The sequence below is a fragment of the Coprinopsis cinerea genome (genome assembly GCF_000182895.1).
Source record: "Coprinopsis cinerea okayama7#130 chromosome 4 map unlocalized cont3.4, whole genome shotgun sequence".
Taxonomy (NCBI): domain Eukaryota; kingdom Fungi; phylum Basidiomycota; class Agaricomycetes; order Agaricales; family Psathyrellaceae; genus Coprinopsis; species Coprinopsis cinerea.
Window position 1 is genome coordinate 1,402,028 of NW_003307541.1, and position 22,385 is coordinate 1,424,412.

Consider the following 22,385-nt stretch of genomic DNA (forward strand, 5'->3'; position numbering starts at 1 on the left):
TTCCTTCGCAATTATCTCGTCTTCCGACTGCCATCCTGCAAGAGAGGTAAAAAATTGTACGATAGATAGGTGCACAGTATCTAAGCCTTTGTGACCGAGGTATCCACAAGTGCCCCAATCAACTCTCTCACAATCTGCGCCCCAGCGCTTATTTCCGCCTCGCTCTCCAACGGTGGAACGTGAACGAACACAACATCCCTCTTCTCCTTCCTCTTCTGCATCTCCAACATACTGCAGTAATAAATGAAGCCGCACAAATAAGTCCCCACGTCGTCGCTCAGCTTTACCTCCAGCCTCCTCTTCGCCTGCTTGCCGTTCGCATTATCGGCGTCCTTGACAGGTATGGTAACGGACGCACAAGCGCTCTGGCAGGCCGAAACTGCTGACTCAAGATCGAGCGAGCTCTTCAACGAGGACGGGTGTTTGGCGAAGGCGGTCTTGTTGTCAGAGCGCGTGAAGACTTTGCGATCGTAGTCAGGGATCTCGTGGTACCCCTCTTTCAGGGCACTCTGTTCGACGGCTATGTAGTCTATTCCGGCGTCCAAGCCGATGTGCACGACCAGGTGGGGGTTGTGCTTCTCGATGAGCTCGGGGGATTGGGCGAACACTTTGTGGTAGACTACGGGTATGGGTCCGGATACGATGAGTTTGATTGGTGTGCCATTTGGGCTCGTGAGTTCAGTTGGGAGGTTGCGCGCGATCTCCCAGGACGGGTTTGTGGTTACGTCGCGGAATGGCTACAAGTCGAATTTAGTCTGTTTTTGGGCTGAGGAAGGCGAAGAATTGGACGAACTCCGAAGCCGGTGACGAGGACTTTGATTTCTTCAGTGGACGAGGTTGGTGCCATGATAGAGAAGATGACGATGCGGAAGGAAGTCTAATGATGTCGTCCATTTTAGTGTATATCACTGTCGTGCTTGTGTGGGTATGCCTTTGATTCCTTGCGCTGTGTAGACAAGGGCTGACTCACGATCATGTCGCATCCACCTGTCTCCCCGAGTTTTTAGGTACCGGCACGCTGATGATCATCGTTCGGCGCTCAAAACCACGCGTGGATCCAACATATGGTGCTCAACGTGCAGCATGGCCGGCTCTAAGTTTTCTTTCCGCTTAGCGTTCGACTATCTACGAGGAGATCAACCTGGTTCTCGACAAAGATGTACCCGACCCCTCAGGAGAAAGCAGTCATCGAAGAGGCAGAGCAGATGATGGTGGACACGATGGCGAGATATGACCCATCGCACGACAGATATCACGGTAACTATCCCTTTCAGACGAGGCCAGGGTTCGTCCTTATCCCTGGTCATTGGAGGAGTCTGGACGAGGAATGGTGAAAAAACATGTCTGATCACCACCCTTTTTTCTAGTGTATCGCGTACGGAAGACAGCCATGAAGCTGGCTCGCGCTCTGCCTGCAGGAAAGGTAGATCTCTTGGTCGTGGAATTAGGTGCGCTTCATTCGGCGTCCTTCCCCAGCCCACGGGCGCTAATTGACACGTTCGAACTGTCACGTTCCTTCCCTGATGATCTCAGCGGCCCTGCTACACGACGTGCTAGATAAGAAATACGTATCCGCAGAACAAGCTGCGGACCCTTATCAATTCTTCCTTCCATTTTTCGAAAGGATGTCTACGAAGCACGGCGTGGATCTCATTTCGGACAACAGGGGAAAGTTGGTCGCGAAGGTCATTGACAACGTTTCGTGGAGTACGGAAAAACGATTGAGGGAGAAAGGATTGTGGACTGAATGGCATGAGGGGTGCTTGGAACTGCATTGTGTACAGGATGCGGATAGGCTGGATGCGATTGGGGCGTTTGGTATGTCGTCTTCCATCTTCTGTCATTTGCTGTTTTGGACACTGAAGGGCTGAATGTGACTTCGTTTTTGGCAGGCGTGCTGAGATGTGCTGCGTATTCGAGTGTCACGAATAGGTACGTACGGAGAAACCTGGTGCCTCGATGCAGACGAAGTGGAGACTGTCGTTTGCTATTCGCGACTTTGGCTTTAGCGTTCACAATCGAAGCTTACATATTCTGTCGTCTTATCTCCTCCTTTCAGGCCTTTACACACGGGTGCCGACGATCCCAATGTATCGGATACCGCCATCCAGCATTTCCATGACAAGCTTGTACATATTCGAGGGCTGTTGAAGACGGAGTTGGCGAAAGAAATGGGGGATAAACGACATAAAGTGGTGAGTGGTCCATGTCAGCCGCTGTCCGCCCAAAGAGGATGAGCGAGTAGATAGACATCATCGCGACGCCATTCCGGGGACTTCGAGCCTCTTGGTGGAGCGTGATCTTCTTCTCTCTCACTGTCCCACCGGCCAAAATCGACTAATTGCCATCCCCGTTCACCCCAGTTGACCGATTTCCTCGCTGCAATCGAAGACGAATACGCTGAGGATTGATAAAAGCGGATGAATAGTTCGCGCTCTCACTATCTCTTCGACTCACACGGATTCCGACTAGTCAACGCTCTTGCTTTTGCACCCTCGACATCACAGGCTCCAAGGATAGCACACCCTGTAGGCTTTAGGCAATAAAGTAGAGCGTTTGGGCGGCACTGAGATAGCGTAGGAATGCACCCTCTTTGATGTCCATTCGCAGCGGGGAGGACCTGAGAGGCAAGAATAGTCCGTCAGAATCAGAACGACCAGAAGGTCGAAGGTTGTGACAGGCCTTTCTAACCTAATATGTTCGACAGTTGGGCGCGAGAGATAGGGTCGAAGCTTCAGCTTGCAATTGAAGGAAGAAAGGGAACTTGAACGAACGTGAACGGATTCGAAGAGTACAAACAGTTGATATGAGATCTTTGACTAGCGGACAACGTGGTCACCCCAAATTGCATTTTCGGCACTTGTTGCTTTGGTGGCTTGAGTTTGCGCCTACAAAAGTATTCTCGAGCGGAGAGTGGCGGCCTGGATAGACCCTATCAGAAGTGCTTGCTGAGCTGAATGGCGAATTAGTGGCGTTAGTTGGTCGGCCTTGTCTAAGCGCGCTTCGATATCAGAACCTGTAGTCCTGCAAGCAATAGATCGGTTAGAATTCAATTGAAGGGGTATTGAATGTGTTACTATAGAATTCGATGTATTAGGACTATCTACTCTTTAGGCTCTGATTGTGTGTGCGCTGTACGGAACCGCCGTTTTCGCAACGAGGCCTGTTTAAGCTTCGGAGTTCGCAAAGATAGAGTTATAATTAGCGAGAGAGTCAAGAGATGCGTATGTGGGGAGCCCCAGCGCTAATGAGGCCAACAGGTCGGGAGCAGACTTCTAAATGGGAAAGAGACCGGCAACTCGTTGCACCCTCACTAACCTGGAGAGCCTGAGCGCCCAGGGGACCTTGTTCCATGGTACTGTACATAGGTGCGCAGCACCGTGTGCCGCCGGTATTCAAGTCTACTAACTGGTTTAGTTTCTCGCCCCGGAATTGTAGTAGGGTGCACCCTCGGACTTGACGCTTTTCTTCTCCGGCCACTAAATGCGCGACCTGTGGCTTGTGGGCAATTGATAGATAGACAGACAGGCAGGTGTGAGCCTGGCATAACAGCCGATGAGCGGTAAGCAGAGGCAGGAAAATAGGGTGCCCTGTCATGTCCCTGGAGGCAACATCAGACCGATGTGAAACGAATCCAAGAGTATCACCTTTCCGAGACGCAGACACCATACTTGGTAAACCTGCCAGTTTCCAGGGTGTTACCCAAGACTCGAGGATGTGTCCCCGGAGTCGACTTGCCATTCTGGGTTATATCATGAAGTCTATGTTTATCACACCCTGATCACAGGATATGTTGAAGTTTCGAGTTTGGATTGAGGGTGAGTACCCGTGGCGGGGCTCAGGATTCAGGATGTTCTCGAACTTCTGTGAATGGAACTCGGGAAGAAGAAAAAGGTCATTGTGTGGTTGTCAGGCGGTGGTTGATCGTGTCGAAAGGTGTCGAAACATGATACCCTGCGGCAGCTCTTCTTGTCAATTGACAGGTGTTCGACTTCTTCACCTGTCAAAGGCGTATCAATTGGGGCGGGCGAAGAGGCCTGGAAGTATCATCAAATGAGGAAGATTTTCACCTTTCAATTTCTCTTAGTCCTTGTTCTCTTCTTTCCTTCTTCCGAAAGGATCTTCACACAAGAAAGAATAGGGGCGTTGATATTCGGGTAGGGAGTGAAGCGGTCTTTTCACTGTATCAAAGCTTGAAAGTTTTCTGTTTGCTTCCATTTATTGAAAGATCGAACCCTGCATGTATATGTAGCGGAGCTATAGATCATTACGAGTCGGACCCTCTTTGAAAATTCGAAATTCGAACCGTGCTGGAATTCAGGAGCATTGATGCAATCCTAGTTGCACTGATTCATAGAAGTCCAGGAAGAACACACGGAAGCGGAGCACGAGAATACGAGTTTACGTCTCAAAAGTATCCAACGAGGACGACAGAGCCCAATGTGACCAAGCTTCTTGTCTCGGCAACCTTGTGAACTCACGCACTTGCCTGGTGGAAATTAAAGGGATATGAGAGGCTGTTGACAACCAGCGATTAGGAACATGTGTGGAATCACGTACGACCGAAGCAAAATAAGACCAGAATGCAATGCTCTCCCGGCAAGTCGGTTTTTCGACCGCGTGCCTTGGAACGACGGCCCCTCGATTTTTGTCATTGAGTCCGAAGCTGACATTTCTGGATAGATACCTCGCTTCCGTCGAGCTGCGCAGTGCGCGAAGATCTTTGGCGCCAAGTTGTAGGCGCTTACTTTGATGCAAGTCGTCGTAAAGGGATGCATTAGACCCGAGTGACAGGCCGCATGTCAGAATGAGGACAGGAAACATAATGTAGAGATCCGATGGGGTTCGTCTTTGTAGCACCGTGCATATGGGATGCTGGTTCAGGTCTGCGGCTTCTTCATGGGGACCCGGAGAAGATGTGGGGATATCTGGTGTACATCGCAAAGAAACCGAGTTGGTTCAGATTCGAAACGAGCTGGCGATACAGTGCATGCGACGGAGCAAGGATCCAAAAAGACTAGTCAAAGGCGGACATATCAATATCGTAGAAAAAGTGCTGGATCAAGGGTCAGAGGAATTGGATACAGGCAGAGACGGCGATCACGTACTTTGTACAGGCTCATGACCTTGATAACCCAGGCCTCGAGGTGGAAGATCTTCTTGTTGCCTAATCGCATTCTTACCTCCTGCAGGGGTGATGGTAGTTTGAGTGAAAATCACGAATAAACTCGAGGGCCGGGTAAACGTACGTAGAACGCTGCCCAGTGCATTACATCCGCTTTCAAGCTCTCGTCCACTTTCTCCACAACCCGCTCCGCGATAGTCTGGAAGCAGCAAATTAGAAGGAAGGCGAGTGGCTCGGAGAATCGGATCCACCTTTAGTATCACCGTTGGAGGTATACAGTGACTGAGGAGCTCATATAATTTAGCCCGTACCGCCATGACCTGTGCTGGTGATTGCTCCATAACGATGAGATCTGCAACCTTGTGGCAATACGTCTCCCAATCTGGTTTGGCTATCGTCAAAGGACCAGTGAGGTCAGGGCTGCGTTCAAATTTCAAATCAGCGGGTACTCTTCCATTGTGACCAGCCTATATGAACGACTCACGATTGCATTTTCAATGCTTCGAGGACAAGAATAGCCTTGCGAAGATTTCCACCGGAGTCATCGATGATCTCTTTTGCAGCTTCAGGCGGTAGATCGAACCCTGCTCTCCTGGCGACGTAATTAAGCACGGTGGCCATCTAGATTGAAATGACACAATAGGTGAGATAGGCGCTCGGAGTCATTATCCAGGGATAACGTACCTCCTCCTCATTGGGTGCTGCGACTCGAATGAGGAGACATCGACTCTTGATGGGTGCAATGAGTTTGCTGGTGCTGTTGGCGCAGAGAATAATTCGCATATTCGACATGTATTTCTCCATTGTTCTTCGAAGAGCGGCCTGCGCGTCCCGGGATAAGGAGTCTGCTTCATTGATGACGACAACTGATTCAACAGAGTCAGGGTCATTATATGAAATCGAGGGTCGGGAAATTAACCTTTGAACCGCTGCTTTGCATTCAGATCGACCTGCTGCGTTTGCGCGATCTCTTTAAGGATCTCTTGCACAATCAACCGGTCATAGTTTCCCGCTTCACTAAAACCCAAAACGTAATAAGAGACCGAGTCAACATAGAGTCAAGGCTGAGCGCGGGCCAAATAGGCAACTCTGACGGACCTCGGTGTGATTTCAATATGGTAGTTGCTTTGGACGATGTTGATCTCCATCTTCCTTTTGGAAGGTGTGAGGAAAACACGCTGGTCGATTTTTAGCTGAGCGATAGACGTAAAGATTAGCGAGTTGCATATGGAGGTGTCGTGGTGAGTTCGCCGCTCACCTTCTCCACCCCTGCACCAAATAACTGTTTCAGTGTGCAGCTTATACGTGTCTTCTTCCCTGCCCCTGACGGTCCGTAGAACAGCATGTGAGGAAAGTCTCCTGACGCCGCCTGCATCGAGATTCCAGATTCGTTAGCCGTATTCAAATTCGGCGGTGGTCCATGTCACTTGCCAGCGAGCGTAGTCGTTCTGAAAGACCGCAGTGATACTGCAGTTGGTCGAGGCTTCGTGGCCTAAACTATTCCCAGATTTGAGTCGTCTCGTGCAATTCCCAGTCATTGCGACTCACTTGGTCGACCCAGAGAGACATTTTCTTAAGAACTGGCGCAAGGGCTGAAGATGGCGGCGGAGGATGTGGTGGTCGTTGGCAAACCTATTTCGGCGCGTGGAAGACGCGTCCAAATCGCGTACCGCGTTGTTCTCACGCGTCACGTCCTCGCCAAGCAATTTTTCGTTCTTTCATGCATCTGTAAAACGTTGCATTCCACTCCATAAAAAAACTAGCGGAGGCCTGAAAACTGAGGTAAACAGAGAGAGGAGATGGTATTTTACAGTCTATTACAGTACAATAGGTATAATTTGTATATCCGCCGTAAATATGAAGGCATTGAAGCAACAGGGATTCATTCCTTAGTCCTACCCAATCCAAGCGCGTCAGCGATCTTGAAGAAGATATCAATGCTGTTGTCTGTAGGTACAGAGTGAGCAAGGCACGTCATGCAATAGGTGGGAGAGACCACGTACAGACACCACGGAAGGAAGCAGCTCCAGGACCGGTGGCATAAACAGGAACGTCTATCACGATCGTTAGCGACGGAGAGGGTTTGGGAAGGAAGATGCAGCTACCTTGGAGGGAGTGCACACCCTGGGATTGGTGGTGAGGAAGATTACCATCTGCAGATGTGTGTATTCAGGATATATGGATCAGAGAACCTGGAAGGTCGACGTACGGATTTCGAAGCCTCCTTGACGATCTTCGGGGTTAGGACCATATACACCCTGGCTCTTCCGGACGGTAGGATTACGAGGACCATTCAAGTTCAAACTGTAGTTCTCGCGGCTGCGGAGGCGGGTTGGTCAGGTTAAGTCCCTTCGTAACGACAGATACGACTTACTGATCGGGAAGAGCGGCAGCACCAGCCTGGCAGACAAAGCATCAGCAACCTGTGCATGTACAAATGGGGAGGAACTTACAGCAAAGGTGTACCGGGGAGTCCATTGAACAGGGAAGTTAGGCCCCTGAGCGCCAAAGAGGATAGTGTGGTTGTCGGGAGTGGAACCTGGGGCAACGGTGTATTCGGGCAAACCGGACTGCTCGTAGACGCCAACTGTGTCAAGCAAGGTTAGCGAATTCGTCAATGGTGAGAAACGATATGGTTCTTACCAGCAGCACGCCTCTTGCTGTCGTCAGTCTGAGCTCTCAAGTATTCGGTATCGGTGCTTCCGAAGACATCCTGTCGATGGGCTTGTCAGCGAGGACACTGGAAGGAGATGGAATGTAGACGCACGAATCCGTGGCCGTGATCGGCAGTAACGACAATCAAGGTATCCTTGAGTTGACCGATCTTCTTCAAATCTATAATCGAAAGTCAGCGTCCTCATAGTTCAAGGGAAGCGGGAATCGACACTTACGAGCAATCGAAGCACGAATGGTGTCGTCCAATTCCAACAGCTCGCCCAAAGCACGGTCATAATCCAAGGCGTGCATCATCTTGTCGATGCTGGCAGCTTCGGACCTGGAATTGGGACTCATGTCAGGACACACAAGGTGGGGCCAGCAGAGGAAAGGAGAACTGACATCATGAACCAGCCCTGGTCGCGCTTGGTTCGAGCCTGCAGGATGTCGATGGCCTTGAGGGTCATGTCCTTAAGGCCAGGCTGGTCGAGGGCATCGGATTCGTCGCCGGTAGGGCTGTTCTTCTGACCCCTGAGGTTGTCGGGGAGGACCTAGTAAGAAAAAAGATGCTCAGAACACGTCCAAAGAGGGCAAAACGGTATGCACAGACATTACGGTCAATCCATTTAGCACTGAGAACAGAGAGAATATATTAGTAACTGTATGTGGCGAACGAATCCGAGACCACCCACAGGTTACCAGTGGAGAAGATACCCAAAGTCTTCTTCTTGTTGTCCGCATCCTTCAACGCAGTGTTGTTGAGGACAACCTGGTATCCCTGATCTGCGAAAGCCTGATAGTAATCGGTGCCATTGGGCGAGCCGGGGCCAGCAATGAACTGTTCAGCTCCTCCACCAAATACGACGTCAGCTCCGTGACAGCCAGTGGGCCAGTCGAGGAGGGGAGTGATGAGCGAGGAGTTGTGTAGGAATTCGGCAACGACTGCTTGATATTCGTTCCCTGTTGTACGAGGTAATGTTAGCAAGCATTTGGTATCGATAGCAGACGGGACTTACGGCTCCGGGTGTGGGCACAGAGAGCAGCTGAGGCAGGTACGTCAGGGTCGGTACTGAAACATGCACTCTAAAATTGGACGAACCGGGGGTGGCATCAGCGATGTACGCGGTCGAAACGATACCAATCGGTCCACCGATCCTACGCTTAAACAGTTCCGCGATAGTCTCGACCTTGGGATCGTCGAAGGGATCTTCGGACTATTGAGAGGCAAATCAGGTTACATCCCCCCGAAAGCAAGACCTAACATACACTGTCGCCGTAGACATTCAGAGCGTTGACGCTGGACTTCTTTCCGGTATAGAGGGCACTTGCAGAGTTGGCAGAGTCCGTGATGAAAGAGTCGATGGAGTGGGTCATTTGCCTACCGGGGTCATGCTGATGAGCATGTCTCTATCAGATGGGAGAGAGATCGACGTACAATCCAAGTGCTTCCATCTGATCCATCTGCATGAGGGACTGATACTTTCCGTTGATGGTCTTGTGAGCAATCATACGAGCAGCGGTGATCATGGCTTGTGTCATGCCTGAGCAAGAATAGGTGAACATCATGTAGACGATGGCGGGCATCGCAGGAGACCAACTCACCATCTCCAACGAAGAGAAGGACGTTCTTGGCCACACGCTTCTTGGAAGGCTCACGGACGATCCAGTTGGCGACAGTCTGGACTCCGCCGTTGTAGGTTAGGATAGCGCGGTATTCGCCAGGCTAAGAATGGTGCTGAGTATTACATCACACTGATCGACAGGAGGTCCATTACCTCGTTGAGCTTAACCTATCGAAGGGGTTAGTATCGAGAGGTTTCGAAAGTGAAATGAACAGCTTACAGCTCGATAAGCCTTCGCAGCAACGTTGACTGGAGTCTCCTCACCAGCATCTTGTGCGAAGAGGTCTTCAAAGTACCTTAGAATCGCACTAGGTTCAGCAAACTTATCGTGGAGCGACGAGAAGAGACTAATACTAACGAGAAGGACCACTTCTCGACTGCTGAATCCTTGATCTTGAAGAACTTGGTGACATCCTCGCATCGTCCTTTGCCCTTCTGGATGCATAACTTGAAGTTCTCGTCAGGAACACCGTTGGTCGCCTCTCGGCCGCGAGTAGGGGCGTGTGTCTCGAGCCGAATATCGAAGAGTTGACCAGCCAGAAACTCGGTCTGGTCGGGAGGGAACACGCAGCCTAGAGTCGGGCATGCGCCAAGACGTCGGAAGGTCTGGCCAACCGTGACATCGACGAATGGGGCGAGGGCGACAAAGGCCACGAGAAGCGAACTGCGTCGGAGGGGCATGTTGTCGGTCTCCGCGTAGCGAATAGCGAGGGGCGCTAGAGCTGGGTGGGACTGGGACTGAGGTAAAAATCATGCAGGGGCTTTATAGCTTTGCGGGTCCATCTGGTACCAGACTTGCTTCCTGACATTGGCATCCGACTCCTTGATGATTACGAGAAGAAGAGTATGGCAGATCGAAAACATGGCGCACGTACGCGAAGCTTGTCGGAGGTCACCAAACCACGTTTGTCGACGTCGAGAAGGGACATCTAACTGAGTTAATTCCAAGAGGGTATCGCGCGGTGAAGTGTGCCTATAATAGTCATGCGACTTTTGGATGTCAAAAGCGTGCGTATTGAAAACAAAAGTGTATGATATTGGAGTGTAAAGTGGAGAACGCGACAGATGGTGTAGCCTCGTGTAGGGTGGTTGGAGACGAACGTGCGCTGTAGGAAAGGAGACTTCTGCAGCATCCGATCATCTTTTATCAAATCAGATGGAGACAGAGAGGAAATACCACCGGAGAAGCGCCAGGCTCCGCGAAGAGCTTCTTCATAGCTTGCAAACCACCTGTGTCAGAAGTTCCAAGCATTGAAGGTCGTGTGAGGTCGCGTTGCGCGCGAAGGGGCCGAGCCTTGTGGTCGAGTCAAATCCGTCAAAGCCCGGAAGAGTACGAAGCAGAACGGTGCCAGGATCACCTGTCACACCGCTCGCCGCTGCCACTTCATGAAGGTACTTAACTCCCGCCCTATAGGGGTCCATCCAGGTTCAACATTCGTCGCAGTCGGGGCCGCGGGACAACCACGGGCGCCCTGAAGATGATAGGAACTGCAGCCGATATATTAACAAGAGACACAGCCCATGACGAACACACGTCGAAAACTCACAAGGGAGAGGACGCGAATCCTCCTCTACATGTCCTCCGTACCCCATGCATGAGCTTCTGCACCACGTCGTTTCCGAGCGTTCTGTGCCTGGAAGAATTTCTTCTCGAACCCATTACTTCGATCTGCAGCCCTTGTCAGAGGCGGACAAGAATAGCAAAGCCGAACCACGCACCGACACCATCCCATCTATACCCAGGCTTGATACCGAACCGATTAGGGGGAGGAGTTGGACCAGTGTATTCAGGCCGTCGGGGTCCTTCTGATTTCTTCTTCTAAAGAAGGGGTCAAAATTGGGATGCAAGCAACCCAAGTTATTACTGACCGTCAAGAACGCCGCCGCAGGATCATTCCAAAGTTCCTTCTGCTTCATTTCTTCGTTGAGATCCTTGTCGTCGATTGTCCGAGCGAAGGGTCTTGACTTGTTCTTCTCCAGCTCCTCCCGTCGCTTCTCAGCCTCGTCTCGTTGAACCAGACCCCTGCCCCATTCCATCTTCTTCGCTTCTTGTTCCTCCCTTTCCCTCTTTAGCCGTGCTGCCTCTGCCTTTGCAGCTTTGGTGTCAATTTTCTTTCCTGACGAGTCACGATATACTGTTTCTTGCGCCCGCGCAATCTCTTCGGCGGTGTATTCCTCCTTCTGCGAAACGGCATTCTGTGGGAGATGTTTCTTGAGGTCCTTCGCGCTGACAAGACCTCCTGTGAACGGTGTGTCGACAACCATAGGTTGCTCGTCTGGTGGCGTCACCTCCTCTTCGTGCTGCCTTGCTGAACTGGGTCCGCCTTCACCCTCCTGTACCGTCACCCAACTGGATTCCCCGTCCTTCACCTTCCGCTTCTTGAACCCTCTGTCACTAGCAACGACTGCTTCAGCCAAATCATCTTCGTCTTTGTTGCTGTCATCCGGCCATCCACCGTCCTCGTCCACGATTTTGGCACCGCCGCTGCCCGTTACATTCGAACTGTCCTTCTTTCGTTTCTTCTTCTTCTGAGGTGCTGTTTTGGCGAGAATGACGTCGGCCTTGGGACCTGACATGTATTTGGCGGCTAGATATGCTTTGAGGTCGGACATTGTCAATATAGAAGGATGTAGAGTTCAGAGTCTATGTGGTGGTCGAAGGTGAATTGGCTGGCCAAGCTCTTAGCCCGCCAACCAATCGCGTTGGAGAAAGGTCACGTGTTACTGAGGTCACCTGCATCACTGAGAACTCCGGAGCCGTCCAAATGGGAGATCTGACCCCTTTCTTTATCTTTCTCCCCACAACCACCATGATGAAAACCGCTGATTTACTTATGCACGGCAAGTCAATTCGACAGAATTTCAAAAAAAGCGAAACAGTCTTGACATGTCAGCACCGTCTGTCATGACCTCGTGTCAATGAGCGTCTCCTGGGTATTAGCACGGATATTTTACCATGTTGGCGGTTAACGTGATGAACTCTGCTTCCTGACAACGACGGCGACGATATCAGGCACGCCTCCCGCCGGCTCTGCGATGGACTGGAACCTCCCGTACCCCGAGATAGACACACGCCCTTTCTTCGGCGACGAGTTCAGGTTGAAGTGGGGCCACAAACTCCTCGATACCATCCTCGACGTGCTAGATGTTTATCAGACTCCAGAGGCTGAGCTGGGTGCTGCTTTCGAACAAGGATTGGGACACGATGACTTCGTGCGACACGTAGAGGTGAGGTCCAACCTGTTCTTCTTGGGATGATAGCTTGTTTACGAGGCGATCTAACAGGCCAACAAGAAACCAGCTCTACGAGTCATGTACACAAACGTCCCCCTCCCTCCTGCGCGAAGGTGATTGACCGCTTTTATACAGCTTTATCCCCTGTCACCCCCTCTACGCTGACTCAGAAGAGGTGGATCCGCCCATCGCACTTCACCCATCGACCGCTGAATACCTCATCAACAAGTTCAACGTTTCCCCGACCTTTATCGCGACAATAACCACAGATGTCTGGGTGCTTAAGAGCGGGAATGGGCGCTTCCACCGCAAAGATAGTGGGGGTAATCTCGCTATCAGTGAGTTGTCATCATCTTCGTTTTCCTAGACGTACCTTCAATGCCGCTTACTATGACCATGTACATAGCTGGATTCTATCGTTTCGAGACGGGCGGGTTGAACAGAGGCACGCATATCTCCTCCAATACTTGGTTCTCTCATGAGCTCAAAGGCGGCAACCGAACATCACTGTACATCATTCGCAACTGCTCTCAAGAAATCAAAGACAACCTGCTGCGCATAGCGAGATGCCCCGCCTTGATATCTAGCCTCTTGCGTCCTCTGGCGGTGGATGCGCTCATCGCAGATGCCTCCGCTTCAGCCTGGGGCAGAGAATTTATCGAACTCCGAGCTAAGCTAGTAGATAATGTGAGTCCAACACATCGTCATTGTTTTCACTGGAATTGGTGCTTATACATAGCATTAACTGGGTGTAGGAACGCAGGAGCCCCTCGGAACTTAAACCGAGGCTCAACCAGGCTATTCAAGATTTACACACCCTCTCACAAGAATTCCACATCCTCCAAGTCAACCTCGACGAGCTCATGGAACGCATCCAGTACTTGATCGGGGTGCACAAAGCAGTTTCGTCTCGCTCTCGCAAATCACGCAGCCCAAACCCAACTCCATCTGAATCCCCTACGTCCGTAGCCGACTCCCTTTCCTACTTGAAATCCAAAGTAACAATATGGCACCGCTGGTCGCACAACTACACCAACCGCGTATCGATCAAGATCAACCTCCTCTTCAACCTCGCATCCCAGTGGGACAACCAGACTAACCTCCGAATAGCCGGGTTTACGAGCAAGATTGCGACTATCACGCAGAGGGATAGTTCGTCGATGATAGTGTGCGTTTTGGGCCCTTTTTTCTTTCCGTTAATGCTGCTACTGACATTCTGAACTCGGAGAATAGGATGGCTGCTGTAACTATGCTCTTCCTGCCTGGCGCATTTGTTTCGGTAGGTTTTTCTCCTAGCAGCCCTCGGGCCTCTGCCCCGGCACTCCCGGGCCAACTGGAACTTACCCCTCACATCTAGGCAATATTCAGCATGGTATTCTTCAACACCACAACCGATTCCAACGGCACCCTCAAACTCTCAGTCACCCCCCACATCTGGATGTTCCCAGCCGTAACCGTACCTCTCACCCTGCTAGTGTTCTTACTATGGAACCGGCTGAGGAAGAGGCATAGTCAGTTGGCTTTGGGTGGTGTCGCAGCAGGGTCGTCTCCAGGAGGTGTAGATGTTCCTTGGCACCAACCTGGTCAAATTCCAGTTGACCAAGACTTTGGGGACGAGGAGTATAAAAAGGGTTTAGTGAGATCGGTGAGGGGAATAGATGTTGGAAGCATTGGTGGAGATAGTCGTAACAACGGCCTTCCGTACCTTCGTCGTTCTACATCCAGGCCAGCGTCCATGTCCAGGATTCGGAATTCTTATGGAGCTTCAAGTTGTTGACGTTCACGCATCCAAGGACATTGTCTTTCAGTAGGCCTCGTACAGGGAAAACACGCATTATTTTGCACTGTGTAATCTACTTGTACAATCGAGTCGAGTCATAATAATGCAAGAGTTTGGTGAGAGTACGTGTGCAAAAAAAGGTTTTGACAAAGGCAAGACCCAGAAACTAGGTCGAACTGGGGAGAGCGAGAGAGCTATGTACAATAAAACAGAGCTATGGGGAGTGGTATCTCTACTAATGCATAAAGGAGAAACGTAACAAGTTTACAATTTACAAAGGAAAAAGGTCGAGGAGTCATGATAAAGCGGAGAGGGGTAGTATAGTACAAGAGGGTTAAACCAAAAGGGTAGGGGAAAGAGGAGGCATCAAATCGTAACCAACTGTTCACTTCAATCAAACAAACCGATAGCAGCGATCTCTAATGGTCGGGTCGTGGGTCGTAGCAGGGGTAGAGTGGGAGAAGATCCGAGGAGGCTTGGGTCGTAAATAATGTGGGTGGTTGGGTGCGTAGATTCAATGGAAAGTGGGACGAGCTTCAACTGAAGATGGTTTACAACGGTGCAGGCTGCGTTCCATCAGGGTCCGCTCTTCACCTCGGATATCGACGATGTGCTGTGATGGCGTCACGGATGGTGTGGTACAGATACGTTCGAGATCGTCGACATTGTTCGTTCGTGTCTTCGTCCGATTTCATCAACATTATTGTCCACTTCCGTGGTCGAGACGGCTTCATAGTCGTAGTTCGATGCCGACGACGGCTCCGTTGCGTGGTTCTGAGCAACCTCGCTCTCCGTGAAGGAAACGCCGTTCAACAGGAGAACAGTGGAGAAGAGTAGGCAGGCGGCAAGGGCGAAGATACCCTCTGGGTATGTGGCTACTGTGTGACGGTAGGTGAACGCGTAGATGGTTGGCTAGTGCGGGAAATATTAGGCAAAGCTCTCTCTTGTCTGCCAAGGTACTCACCGAGATAGTATGTGCGATAGCAGAGAGAACCGCCATGGCCCCGAACAAAGCACCCACTTCCGAGCTGAATCCACAAGCATGGAACGCGATTGCTCCGAGGGAATGGAGGGTCGGATTGCCTCCAGAGGTGAAAGAAGAGAGGCACGACAGGGCGATGAAGACGGGGGAGGATCTGCTAGCTGTGATTGCCACCAACGTGTCGGCCAAACCGTCTAAGCCAACAGATGCTTGGGCAAGGTAGCGGTCGAAGTTGACCTCGGCGACGATATCCCGGGCATTGGGAGTGTTGCTCGTGGGATCCGTGGGTTTGGGTTTGAAATAGGAGATGATAACTGGATTACGCGTTAACCTGTGTCGCGAGGACGAGAAGCACCGTTCTTACTTGGAAGGAGGACGAGGAGGTTGAAGGCTCGCACTGTCCAGAGCAAGGACATGTAATATCCGAGCTAGGTAGATGTCAGTCAGCCTTGTCTTCTTTGCTTCGGCAAAATCAGTTACCTCTGCAGTATTCCATTTGAATTCATGTGTTGCGTAAACATATTTGGCGGAAAAGACTCCCTGAAGAACAGTCAGCACAGGCCAAGGAGAGAGGCGAATTTGTCGTGTTTGTACTCACAGTGGATGTAAGATAGATGAGCAAGGCGAGACCCATGAAGACCATGGTGTAACTTCGCTTGCCAGTCCCTCGTGATCTTCTTGGAGCGAACATGAATAACGGAAGCAAGAGCGCTTCGATGAAGGAGGTCAATAGGCGCCGGATGGTCGGAAGTGCTCCCGCTTTAGCTTCGGTGCGGGTCCCTCCAGTGGTTCTCGTTGTGGCAGGTTGTCGTTGCAGTGACTCCGGGCAAAGGATCAAAACATAAAAGAAGTTGAAGCTGATAAGGCTAATACTGCAGAAAAAGAAGGAATCGCTGTAGCCAGCCTTCGGAAGGAAATATCCGGAGAACTGAACAAGAGTCAGAGGACGATGCAATTGAGGCGATGAAAACCCTTACCCAAGGACCCATTGCGAGGCCTACGAAGATCATCCCGGACAAAGTTGAGAAAATCTTGGACCTAATTCATCCAGCCACCGTCAGATAAGTTGCTTGAGAAGCCATGGTTGTACCAGAAGCTTACCTTGATCCGTGCCTCGTGCAGTCAGAAACGTAACTGTGGTATGTTCGGATTTCAATCGGTCATACGAGAGAAAACAAGTCTTACGCGTGAGTGACACCGTTAAAAACGGAGAGTCCACCGACTAAGCCCTCTATGATCGGGCCAGCCAAGATCCAGCGCTCAGGTGACTGCCCAAAGATCGTGTCTTCCTTCATAACGAGAACATAAACAGCTTCCCTATTGACTTTTTAGAACCTCCACGGAACCAGATGAGATAAGGCAACAAACATACATCAGAAGCGCGCCTATGAAGAAAGCCGCCAAAATGGGTGTCCGCCCATATTTGTCTCCGAGCCGGCTCCAAAACCCGGTGGTAATGGTGCTCAAAACACTCATTGTGGTAATGACGGCTTTGGAGCTGTGAGCATAACTATAAAAGACAAGAAAAGAATGTACGCACAAGCTTGTATCTCCACTGCACGCGCCTTGACTTCGGGCCTATCGCATGCGGGCGAATTTAACAGCTCTGCCAACCCTATGCCCGACTCGTTTGATATCGATCGGCAAGCAATTGCGTTGTAGACTTGGACACGAGGCGACATGGTTATACCGCGCTGAAAGACATGAGGACCACCACTACGATGCTGGGCGACTGCTCCTTACCGACATCGACATTATAATGACGACCGGGATCAGCCTAGTTAAATAAACATTGGAGTCAATGTCCGACACAGGGCGCATGACCACATGGGGACACACCAGTAGGGGTGGGCCTTCCAGCCCATTAGCCCAGCGAGAGAGTAATCCATCTTGCGCTGTCCACGCTGTGGTCGCCGACTGGGTCCAGGAAGCAGCGAGTCTTCCTCAGAGCTGTCCTCGCGGTGGTGGTTCGAGGTCACGGGTTGCATCTCCCTGGGAATCTGGTGGCGACGAGCTGGCCGCGGTGGTCTATGGCGTCCAGGTTGTGTATAATTAAGGATTAAGGGAAGGAGAGACGATAGTGGGAAAGACTATAAGAGTCGTTACGGGCTGGTCGTTAAATGGGTGTCGGCTGCGACCTGAATCGTGCCAGCTTATCAGATAACTTTTGCTGGCATGTGAATGACTAAGACGCTCTCACGCTCTTCACCCTTCCCGGTCTCGACCCGCGCCACCGTCTCTGCTTGTCTCCCGCGTTGAAAAGGTTTCCAGGTTCTGAACTGTGGTTTTGCTACTTGTTTCTGTCCTTACCATCGGATATTCTGTATGACGCCCTGCAAGCTCCAAGGAATCCTTATTCAAGTGCTTCCTGATGGTCCAAAGTCTTTTTAGCTTTTTTGATTTGGCACGAGAACAGGGGAAGGCACCAGCTGATGGGAGATAGAACCTGCCTAACCAAGAACCCTCGACAGAATCACTGTGCAGAACAGGCCCAGGTGAGCAGTCGAGCCCAGGTTCCTGGAAACGTTGCTCAACTGACCCTTTGAGCGCTTCCACCTTGATCTGGGACTTGCAGGCATCCCACTTGACAAGAAATCCCAATGAAATCCCGCCAATTGATTGATCAACCTCAAGCGCTCAGAGCTGCTGCTGGACTCTAAAACAGTCCGGACTTGCGCCGATCCCGGGACGAACTCACTTCGTCGTGCAGATCTTCAAGCAGGGCGCTCGAATCACGTCGGCTGGCCCTGATGGGAGCCTCGCGCCATAACGTAGACTGCTGCGCATTTCCCTAGCACCGTCTTTCTCAAGCGCGGCGTTTCAGCGAGCCCATTGCACGACGGCGCCCAGGCGAGACGCCAGCGGTGCACGATTCACGTTGCGTCAGTATGCGCAGCAGCCTGCTTGGGATTCTTGATACCAATTTGATTTGGACGCCCTCTGAACCAGCAACAATCGCACAAATCGTGCTTGATCTCGACAACGGCCCTGCATTGCCTCCGCCATGGTACTGACGTTTATGGCCTTACTGACGGGAAACCATCGAACTATGTCAGAGCGTGGGCGCGTATTCTGGCAATGATTAACCGATATCTCGCGTAACGAATCCTGTGGTGCTTCCCACCTGTCGCAAATCCAGCTGGATTTGTGGCTCTGTTCCTTTGGCGGACCCTGAATGCACCTTTCCTTGGATCGCCTTGACGGAAGAATCGTGCGCCCGAAATTCGCTAAACAAATCCAACAATTAGTTTGCATCCAACGCCGGTTGCAACTCAGTTCTGGATCCATATATGAACCCCTGGCTTGGTCTAACGTGGTCTCCTCAACACTCTCAGCTTTACTATGGAACCTCACTACTCTTCAGACTCTGAATCTCCCGCCGAGGAACGCTCCAAGGCTCCGCGAAAGCGAAGACTTCAAGGAGCCTGCGATACCTGCCGCAAACGAAAAGGTAAATGATCCGCTGCATTGACCGCAGCCAGCGCTAATGAATTCCCTGCAGTGAAATGTCAGTAGACTGCGGCGGGGGTCATAATAGGAATGCTCATCGTCTTTACTAGGTGACCGGGCCATTATGCCCAATAATATCTGCTCCAATTGCCTTGATACAGGCCTGGAGTGCATACATACCTCGATGAGGCGAAAGGTCCGTTGCCCGATCATAATCCCGTAAGAAGGTTTTCTGACATGAATTCGTCTAGAACAAAGAAGCTCAGCGAGAGTAAGTTCACTCTGTTGCCAGAGCAATTCGATCAGCTACATGTCCGGTGTTTAGACATATCAAGCAATTAGAAGATCGAATACAGATGCTCGAAGAACAATTACAGAAGGTATTGATCCCAGCGCTCTTGTTGCTGCCCCGTCTAACTGATCCTCCACCAGGCCGGCGTCCCTGAACCCTCGGGCTCAGCAGCTACTACGAGTCGTCTAACCCGAGAGGACGAGCCTGTAGTCGACCCAGAAGACCCGGAATATCAAGCGCTCTCTGCCAAACTACAACGCCTGTCTGTTGACCATATCCAGAACAAGTACTTCGGAAAATCAAGGTTGGTTCTCTCGACGTTCAGGATTATATCCAGCGCTAAACGTATGCAGTCTATTCGCACTCATATCGCAGATAACAAAGATGGGCGATGAGCTATCTCACGAGCCTGGCCCATTCTTTACGAAGGCCAACAGACCAGAGATGTGGAATCTGCGATCTGTAAGTTGTTCCTTCGCGTTCAATGTCACAATCACTCATTCTCTCAACACGTCCTTCTCGCGAAGTGGGAACGAGAATACGCCAATGCTCAGGTCTCCACCTACATTTTTCCTGAAGGAGATCTCTTCGAAATTCTCATGAACGCATACTGGGCCCGCGTGCACATCCTGCACCCAGTGCTCCATCGCCCTTCGTTCGAGCGTGACCTCGGGGACTGGAGGCACCTGACTGATCCCTCCTTCGGGAGGGTCGTTCTCGCGGCGTGCGCCTGTGCTTCGAGGTTCGTAGAGGATGAGAGGGTTCTCATGGTCGACGATCAAGATCCCTCACGTTTGTCGGGTCCTTCAGCGGGCTGGAGGTATATGGCGCAGCTGCCACTCACCCTGCAGACGACGATCGAGCAAGTACAAACGACGGACCTGCAGTACTATGCGGTAAGTTCTATCCGAGACTCCTGCCTCTTTTCAGGGTTGGCTTTCCACTATGATTCAAAGTTACTTATTTTCTGCAATGTGCTTTGGTGCAGTTGGCGGCATGGTACTTTCTTGGAAGTGGGACGCCCCAGACGGCGTGGAACTTGGCTGGTACCGCACTTCGGTTAGCGGTTGAAATTGGTTGGCATAGACGGTCTACAACGCCGAACAGCCAAGAGGAATTGGAGAAGAGGATCTTTTGGTATGTCCTCTTGGAGGTGATTGATCACATCCTCGTGGATCTGATGGGCATGGGCCTTTTTGTTTTTTCATGTAGGTCTCTGGTCATAATTGACCGTTTCCAGAGCGCGTGGCTTGGTCGGCCGTTGAGTTTGCATGGTGAAGAGTGAGTTGAGATTATACTGTTCGAAAGGATGTGTTCATGATACTTTTGTTCTAGCATTGATGTGGACCTTCCCGTCGAGTGTGACGACGAGTTTTGGGACACAGAGGTTGACGATCCTGAGAATGCGTTCAAGCAGCCTGCTGGTCGGCCCTCCTTGATCGCGGGCTTCCGGTGCCAGATCCAACTTACAGAAATTGCGGAGAAGATGCTCAAGTCCTTGTATCCCTTGAAGCCTACTCACCATGATGGTGGGGACGGGAAGTCGAGAACAGAAGAATTAACCGACATGATGGAGAAATGGAAGGAATCGCTCCCTCAGCATCGTGAGTGATTTACGGGCCCCACACGCCCTTGTCATTTGACGTGACTGACGTTCTTCTCCAAGTGCGCTGGGATCCGTATTGTCCTAATATCCATCACCTTACTCAAGCGACCACACTCCATTCTATTTTCTATTATCTCCAGATCCAGATTCACCGTCCATCACTCCACAAGAAAACATCCTCGTCGGTCTCAGCTTTGGCTGCTTGCGTCCATGCAGCTCGAGCCTGTAGCAACGTTGTTGACGAGTCTTTGAAACGCCAACGATACACCTCATCCATGGTCATTGTGAGTTGACTTCGATCCACTTGACCTGTCTCACATAGGAACTAACAAAATTGCTGGATCTGTCTGGTTTAGAATGCGACTTTCGCATCAGCCGTGGTTTTTCTGTTCAACGTATGGGGAAGACAGGGAACAAGCCAGTCCTCCGATACTGAGACAGAATTCGTCTATGTCCAGAAGTGTCTAAATCTTTTACGCGAAGGTGAACGGAGGTACGAACGGTTCTGTTTACTCTGCCCCATCCAGCGATTTCTTACCGGAGTCAATTGGCTTCCAGATGGCATACAGCTGGTCGATCTGTGTGAGTATATCCCGGACTCTCTGAAACACCGCGGTTTTTCTCAATGAACGCCTGATAGGGACATGATCAACGGATTTTACGATGTGACTCGTGGTTCTCTGTCTTCTACTGCAACTCTTCCCTCTCTGAGCCCGAGGAGCTCTGGGAAGCGACCTCGTGGAGACTGGGACGTTGCCGAAGCGCTCGCGGGCGTCAAACGAAAATCGCCTGGCCCTTCTGCAGTCGCGTCGTCTTCATCATTAACACTCGACATCCCTCCTTCGAATCTGCCCCGCGGGCATTCCTTCGACCAGTGGACGAGCCAGGGTCGAATAAACCAGCCTCATCTCACCACGTCCGCCCCAGCCGCAGCGGGATACCATCCCGGACATCATTCCGGCAGCAGAGGTACGGTGGTGTCTCAAATGGTGATGGGCGACGGGTCGTCGTCAATTATGCCCGGGCTTCCTCCATCATCTCAGTTTGCCTTCCCGATCGTTCCTGTCCATCGCGAGGTCCCGATCTCCAATCCGCGTCGACATTCGGCGGCGGTGACTTCGACGGAACTGCTTCAAGCTCAGCAGAATTATGGGTTGGGTCAGTTCCAGGGTGGGGTATCGACGTCTTCGGGGTCGATGCAGCGTCATGGACATCATGGACACGGCGGTGATCTGGGAATGGGCGGTGGACAGAGCGGCGTGCTGGAAGGTTATCATGGTCCGCAGCAGTCGTCGTCTACTCAAGCTGGAACCTCGGAGGATCCTGCTGTCCAGGGTTTGTGGATGGACGCGCCCACAAATTTCAAGTGAGTTATCGGGTTCTTTGTCCTTGTCCTTCTCCTTCGATCCCATCTTTTCCCTGTTTTCCCGCTGGTCGGTGGTTACCTTTTGGTGACGAGGGCATTCGCGCGAGTTTGAGACTGGGCGCGTCGCATTCCGCAGTCCGCAGCAGCAGTTGTAACCGCTCGTTTGTCTTTTTTGATTGATTTTTTGTTTTTGGGATCTTGTTGGATGAATGGGGCTAGTTGATCTAACGCGTTTTTGGTTTTGATAGTCTTGAGCAGTGGGATGGGTTCCTT

The 22,385-nt window shown here is 51.3% G+C and overlaps 8 protein-coding genes across 8 annotated transcripts; 3 read left to right on the forward strand and 5 right to left on the reverse strand.

Moving 5' to 3' along the window:
• Nucleotides 1-80: 80 nt before the first annotated feature.
• On the reverse strand, nucleotides 81-976 carry CC1G_11162 (hypothetical protein; the record flags this gene model as incomplete). Its single annotated transcript, XM_001838667.2, has 3 exons — nucleotides 81-737; nucleotides 794-877; nucleotides 971-976. The coding sequence occupies 3 exons, from the start codon at nucleotides 974-976 to the stop codon at nucleotides 81-83; spliced, it is 747 nt and encodes a 248-aa protein (XP_001838719.2).
• Nucleotides 977-1,157: 181 nt separating this feature from the next.
• Nucleotides 1,158-2,411, forward strand: CC1G_11163 (hypothetical protein; the record flags this gene model as incomplete). The annotated part of the gene is made up of 6 exons (XM_001838668.1): nucleotides 1,158-1,257; nucleotides 1,368-1,448; nucleotides 1,534-1,818; nucleotides 1,893-1,932; nucleotides 2,060-2,195; nucleotides 2,364-2,411. 6 exons carry the CDS (start codon nucleotides 1,158-1,160, stop codon nucleotides 2,409-2,411), a joined length of 690 nt encoding a protein of 229 aa, XP_001838720.1.
• Nucleotides 2,412-5,017: 2,606 nt separating this feature from the next.
• CC1G_11164 (DNA clamp loader) lies at nucleotides 5,018-6,694 on the reverse strand (the record flags this gene model as incomplete). Its single annotated transcript, XM_001838669.2, has 10 exons — nucleotides 5,018-5,056; nucleotides 5,109-5,186; nucleotides 5,250-5,324; nucleotides 5,437-5,545; nucleotides 5,610-5,746; nucleotides 5,810-5,991; nucleotides 6,045-6,142; nucleotides 6,224-6,318; nucleotides 6,384-6,494; nucleotides 6,674-6,694. 10 exons carry the CDS (start codon nucleotides 6,692-6,694, stop codon nucleotides 5,018-5,020), a joined length of 945 nt encoding a protein of 314 aa, XP_001838721.2.
• A 313-nt stretch (nucleotides 6,695-7,007) lies between these two features.
• CC1G_11165 (alkaline phosphatase) lies at nucleotides 7,008-10,331 on the reverse strand (the record flags this gene model as incomplete). The annotated part of the gene is made up of 20 exons (XM_001838670.2): nucleotides 7,008-7,072; nucleotides 7,129-7,179; nucleotides 7,231-7,278; nucleotides 7,335-7,444; nucleotides 7,500-7,525; nucleotides 7,579-7,712; nucleotides 7,769-7,838; nucleotides 7,893-7,960; nucleotides 8,017-8,120; nucleotides 8,183-8,331; nucleotides 8,391-8,412; nucleotides 8,473-8,740; nucleotides 8,797-8,823; nucleotides 8,880-8,994; nucleotides 9,047-9,158; nucleotides 9,216-9,321; nucleotides 9,383-9,503; nucleotides 9,623-9,698; nucleotides 9,761-10,134; nucleotides 10,278-10,331. 20 exons carry the CDS (start codon nucleotides 10,329-10,331, stop codon nucleotides 7,008-7,010), a joined length of 2,100 nt encoding a protein of 699 aa, XP_001838722.2.
• A 499-nt stretch (nucleotides 10,332-10,830) lies between these two features.
• Nucleotides 10,831-12,015, reverse strand: CC1G_11166 (pre-mRNA-splicing factor CWC26; the record flags this gene model as incomplete). Its single annotated transcript, XM_001838671.2, has 4 exons — nucleotides 10,831-10,874; nucleotides 10,991-11,071; nucleotides 11,122-11,221; nucleotides 11,272-12,015. The coding sequence occupies 4 exons, from the start codon at nucleotides 12,013-12,015 to the stop codon at nucleotides 10,831-10,833; spliced, it is 969 nt and encodes a 322-aa protein (XP_001838723.2).
• A 423-nt stretch (nucleotides 12,016-12,438) lies between these two features.
• On the forward strand, nucleotides 12,439-14,413 carry CC1G_11167 (hypothetical protein; the record flags this gene model as incomplete). The annotated part of the gene is made up of 7 exons (XM_001838672.2): nucleotides 12,439-12,630; nucleotides 12,688-12,716; nucleotides 12,772-12,974; nucleotides 13,043-13,323; nucleotides 13,392-13,802; nucleotides 13,865-13,915; nucleotides 13,994-14,413. 7 exons carry the CDS (start codon nucleotides 12,439-12,441, stop codon nucleotides 14,411-14,413), a joined length of 1,587 nt encoding a protein of 528 aa, XP_001838724.2.
• A 627-nt stretch (nucleotides 14,414-15,040) lies between these two features.
• CC1G_11168 (hypothetical protein) lies at nucleotides 15,041-17,386 on the reverse strand (the record flags this gene model as incomplete). The annotated part of the gene is made up of 12 exons (XM_001838673.2): nucleotides 15,041-15,328; nucleotides 15,381-15,712; nucleotides 15,763-15,826; nucleotides 15,879-15,938; nucleotides 15,997-16,326; nucleotides 16,376-16,436; nucleotides 16,500-16,532; nucleotides 16,584-16,715; nucleotides 16,771-16,888; nucleotides 16,939-17,092; nucleotides 17,142-17,175; nucleotides 17,238-17,386. 12 exons carry the CDS (start codon nucleotides 17,384-17,386, stop codon nucleotides 15,041-15,043), a joined length of 1,755 nt encoding a protein of 584 aa, XP_001838725.2.
• A 1,354-nt stretch (nucleotides 17,387-18,740) lies between these two features.
• On the forward strand, nucleotides 18,741-22,116 carry CC1G_11170 (hypothetical protein; the record flags this gene model as incomplete). Its single annotated transcript, XM_001838675.2, has 15 exons — nucleotides 18,741-18,849; nucleotides 18,901-18,906; nucleotides 18,959-19,044; nucleotides 19,100-19,119; nucleotides 19,174-19,228; nucleotides 19,281-19,444; nucleotides 19,494-19,602; nucleotides 19,668-20,036; nucleotides 20,129-20,277; nucleotides 20,353-20,421; nucleotides 20,476-20,744; nucleotides 20,807-21,030; nucleotides 21,103-21,239; nucleotides 21,305-21,328; nucleotides 21,387-22,116. 15 exons carry the CDS (start codon nucleotides 18,741-18,743, stop codon nucleotides 22,114-22,116), a joined length of 2,520 nt encoding a protein of 839 aa, XP_001838727.2.
• Between the last annotated feature and the right edge of the window lie 269 nt (nucleotides 22,117-22,385).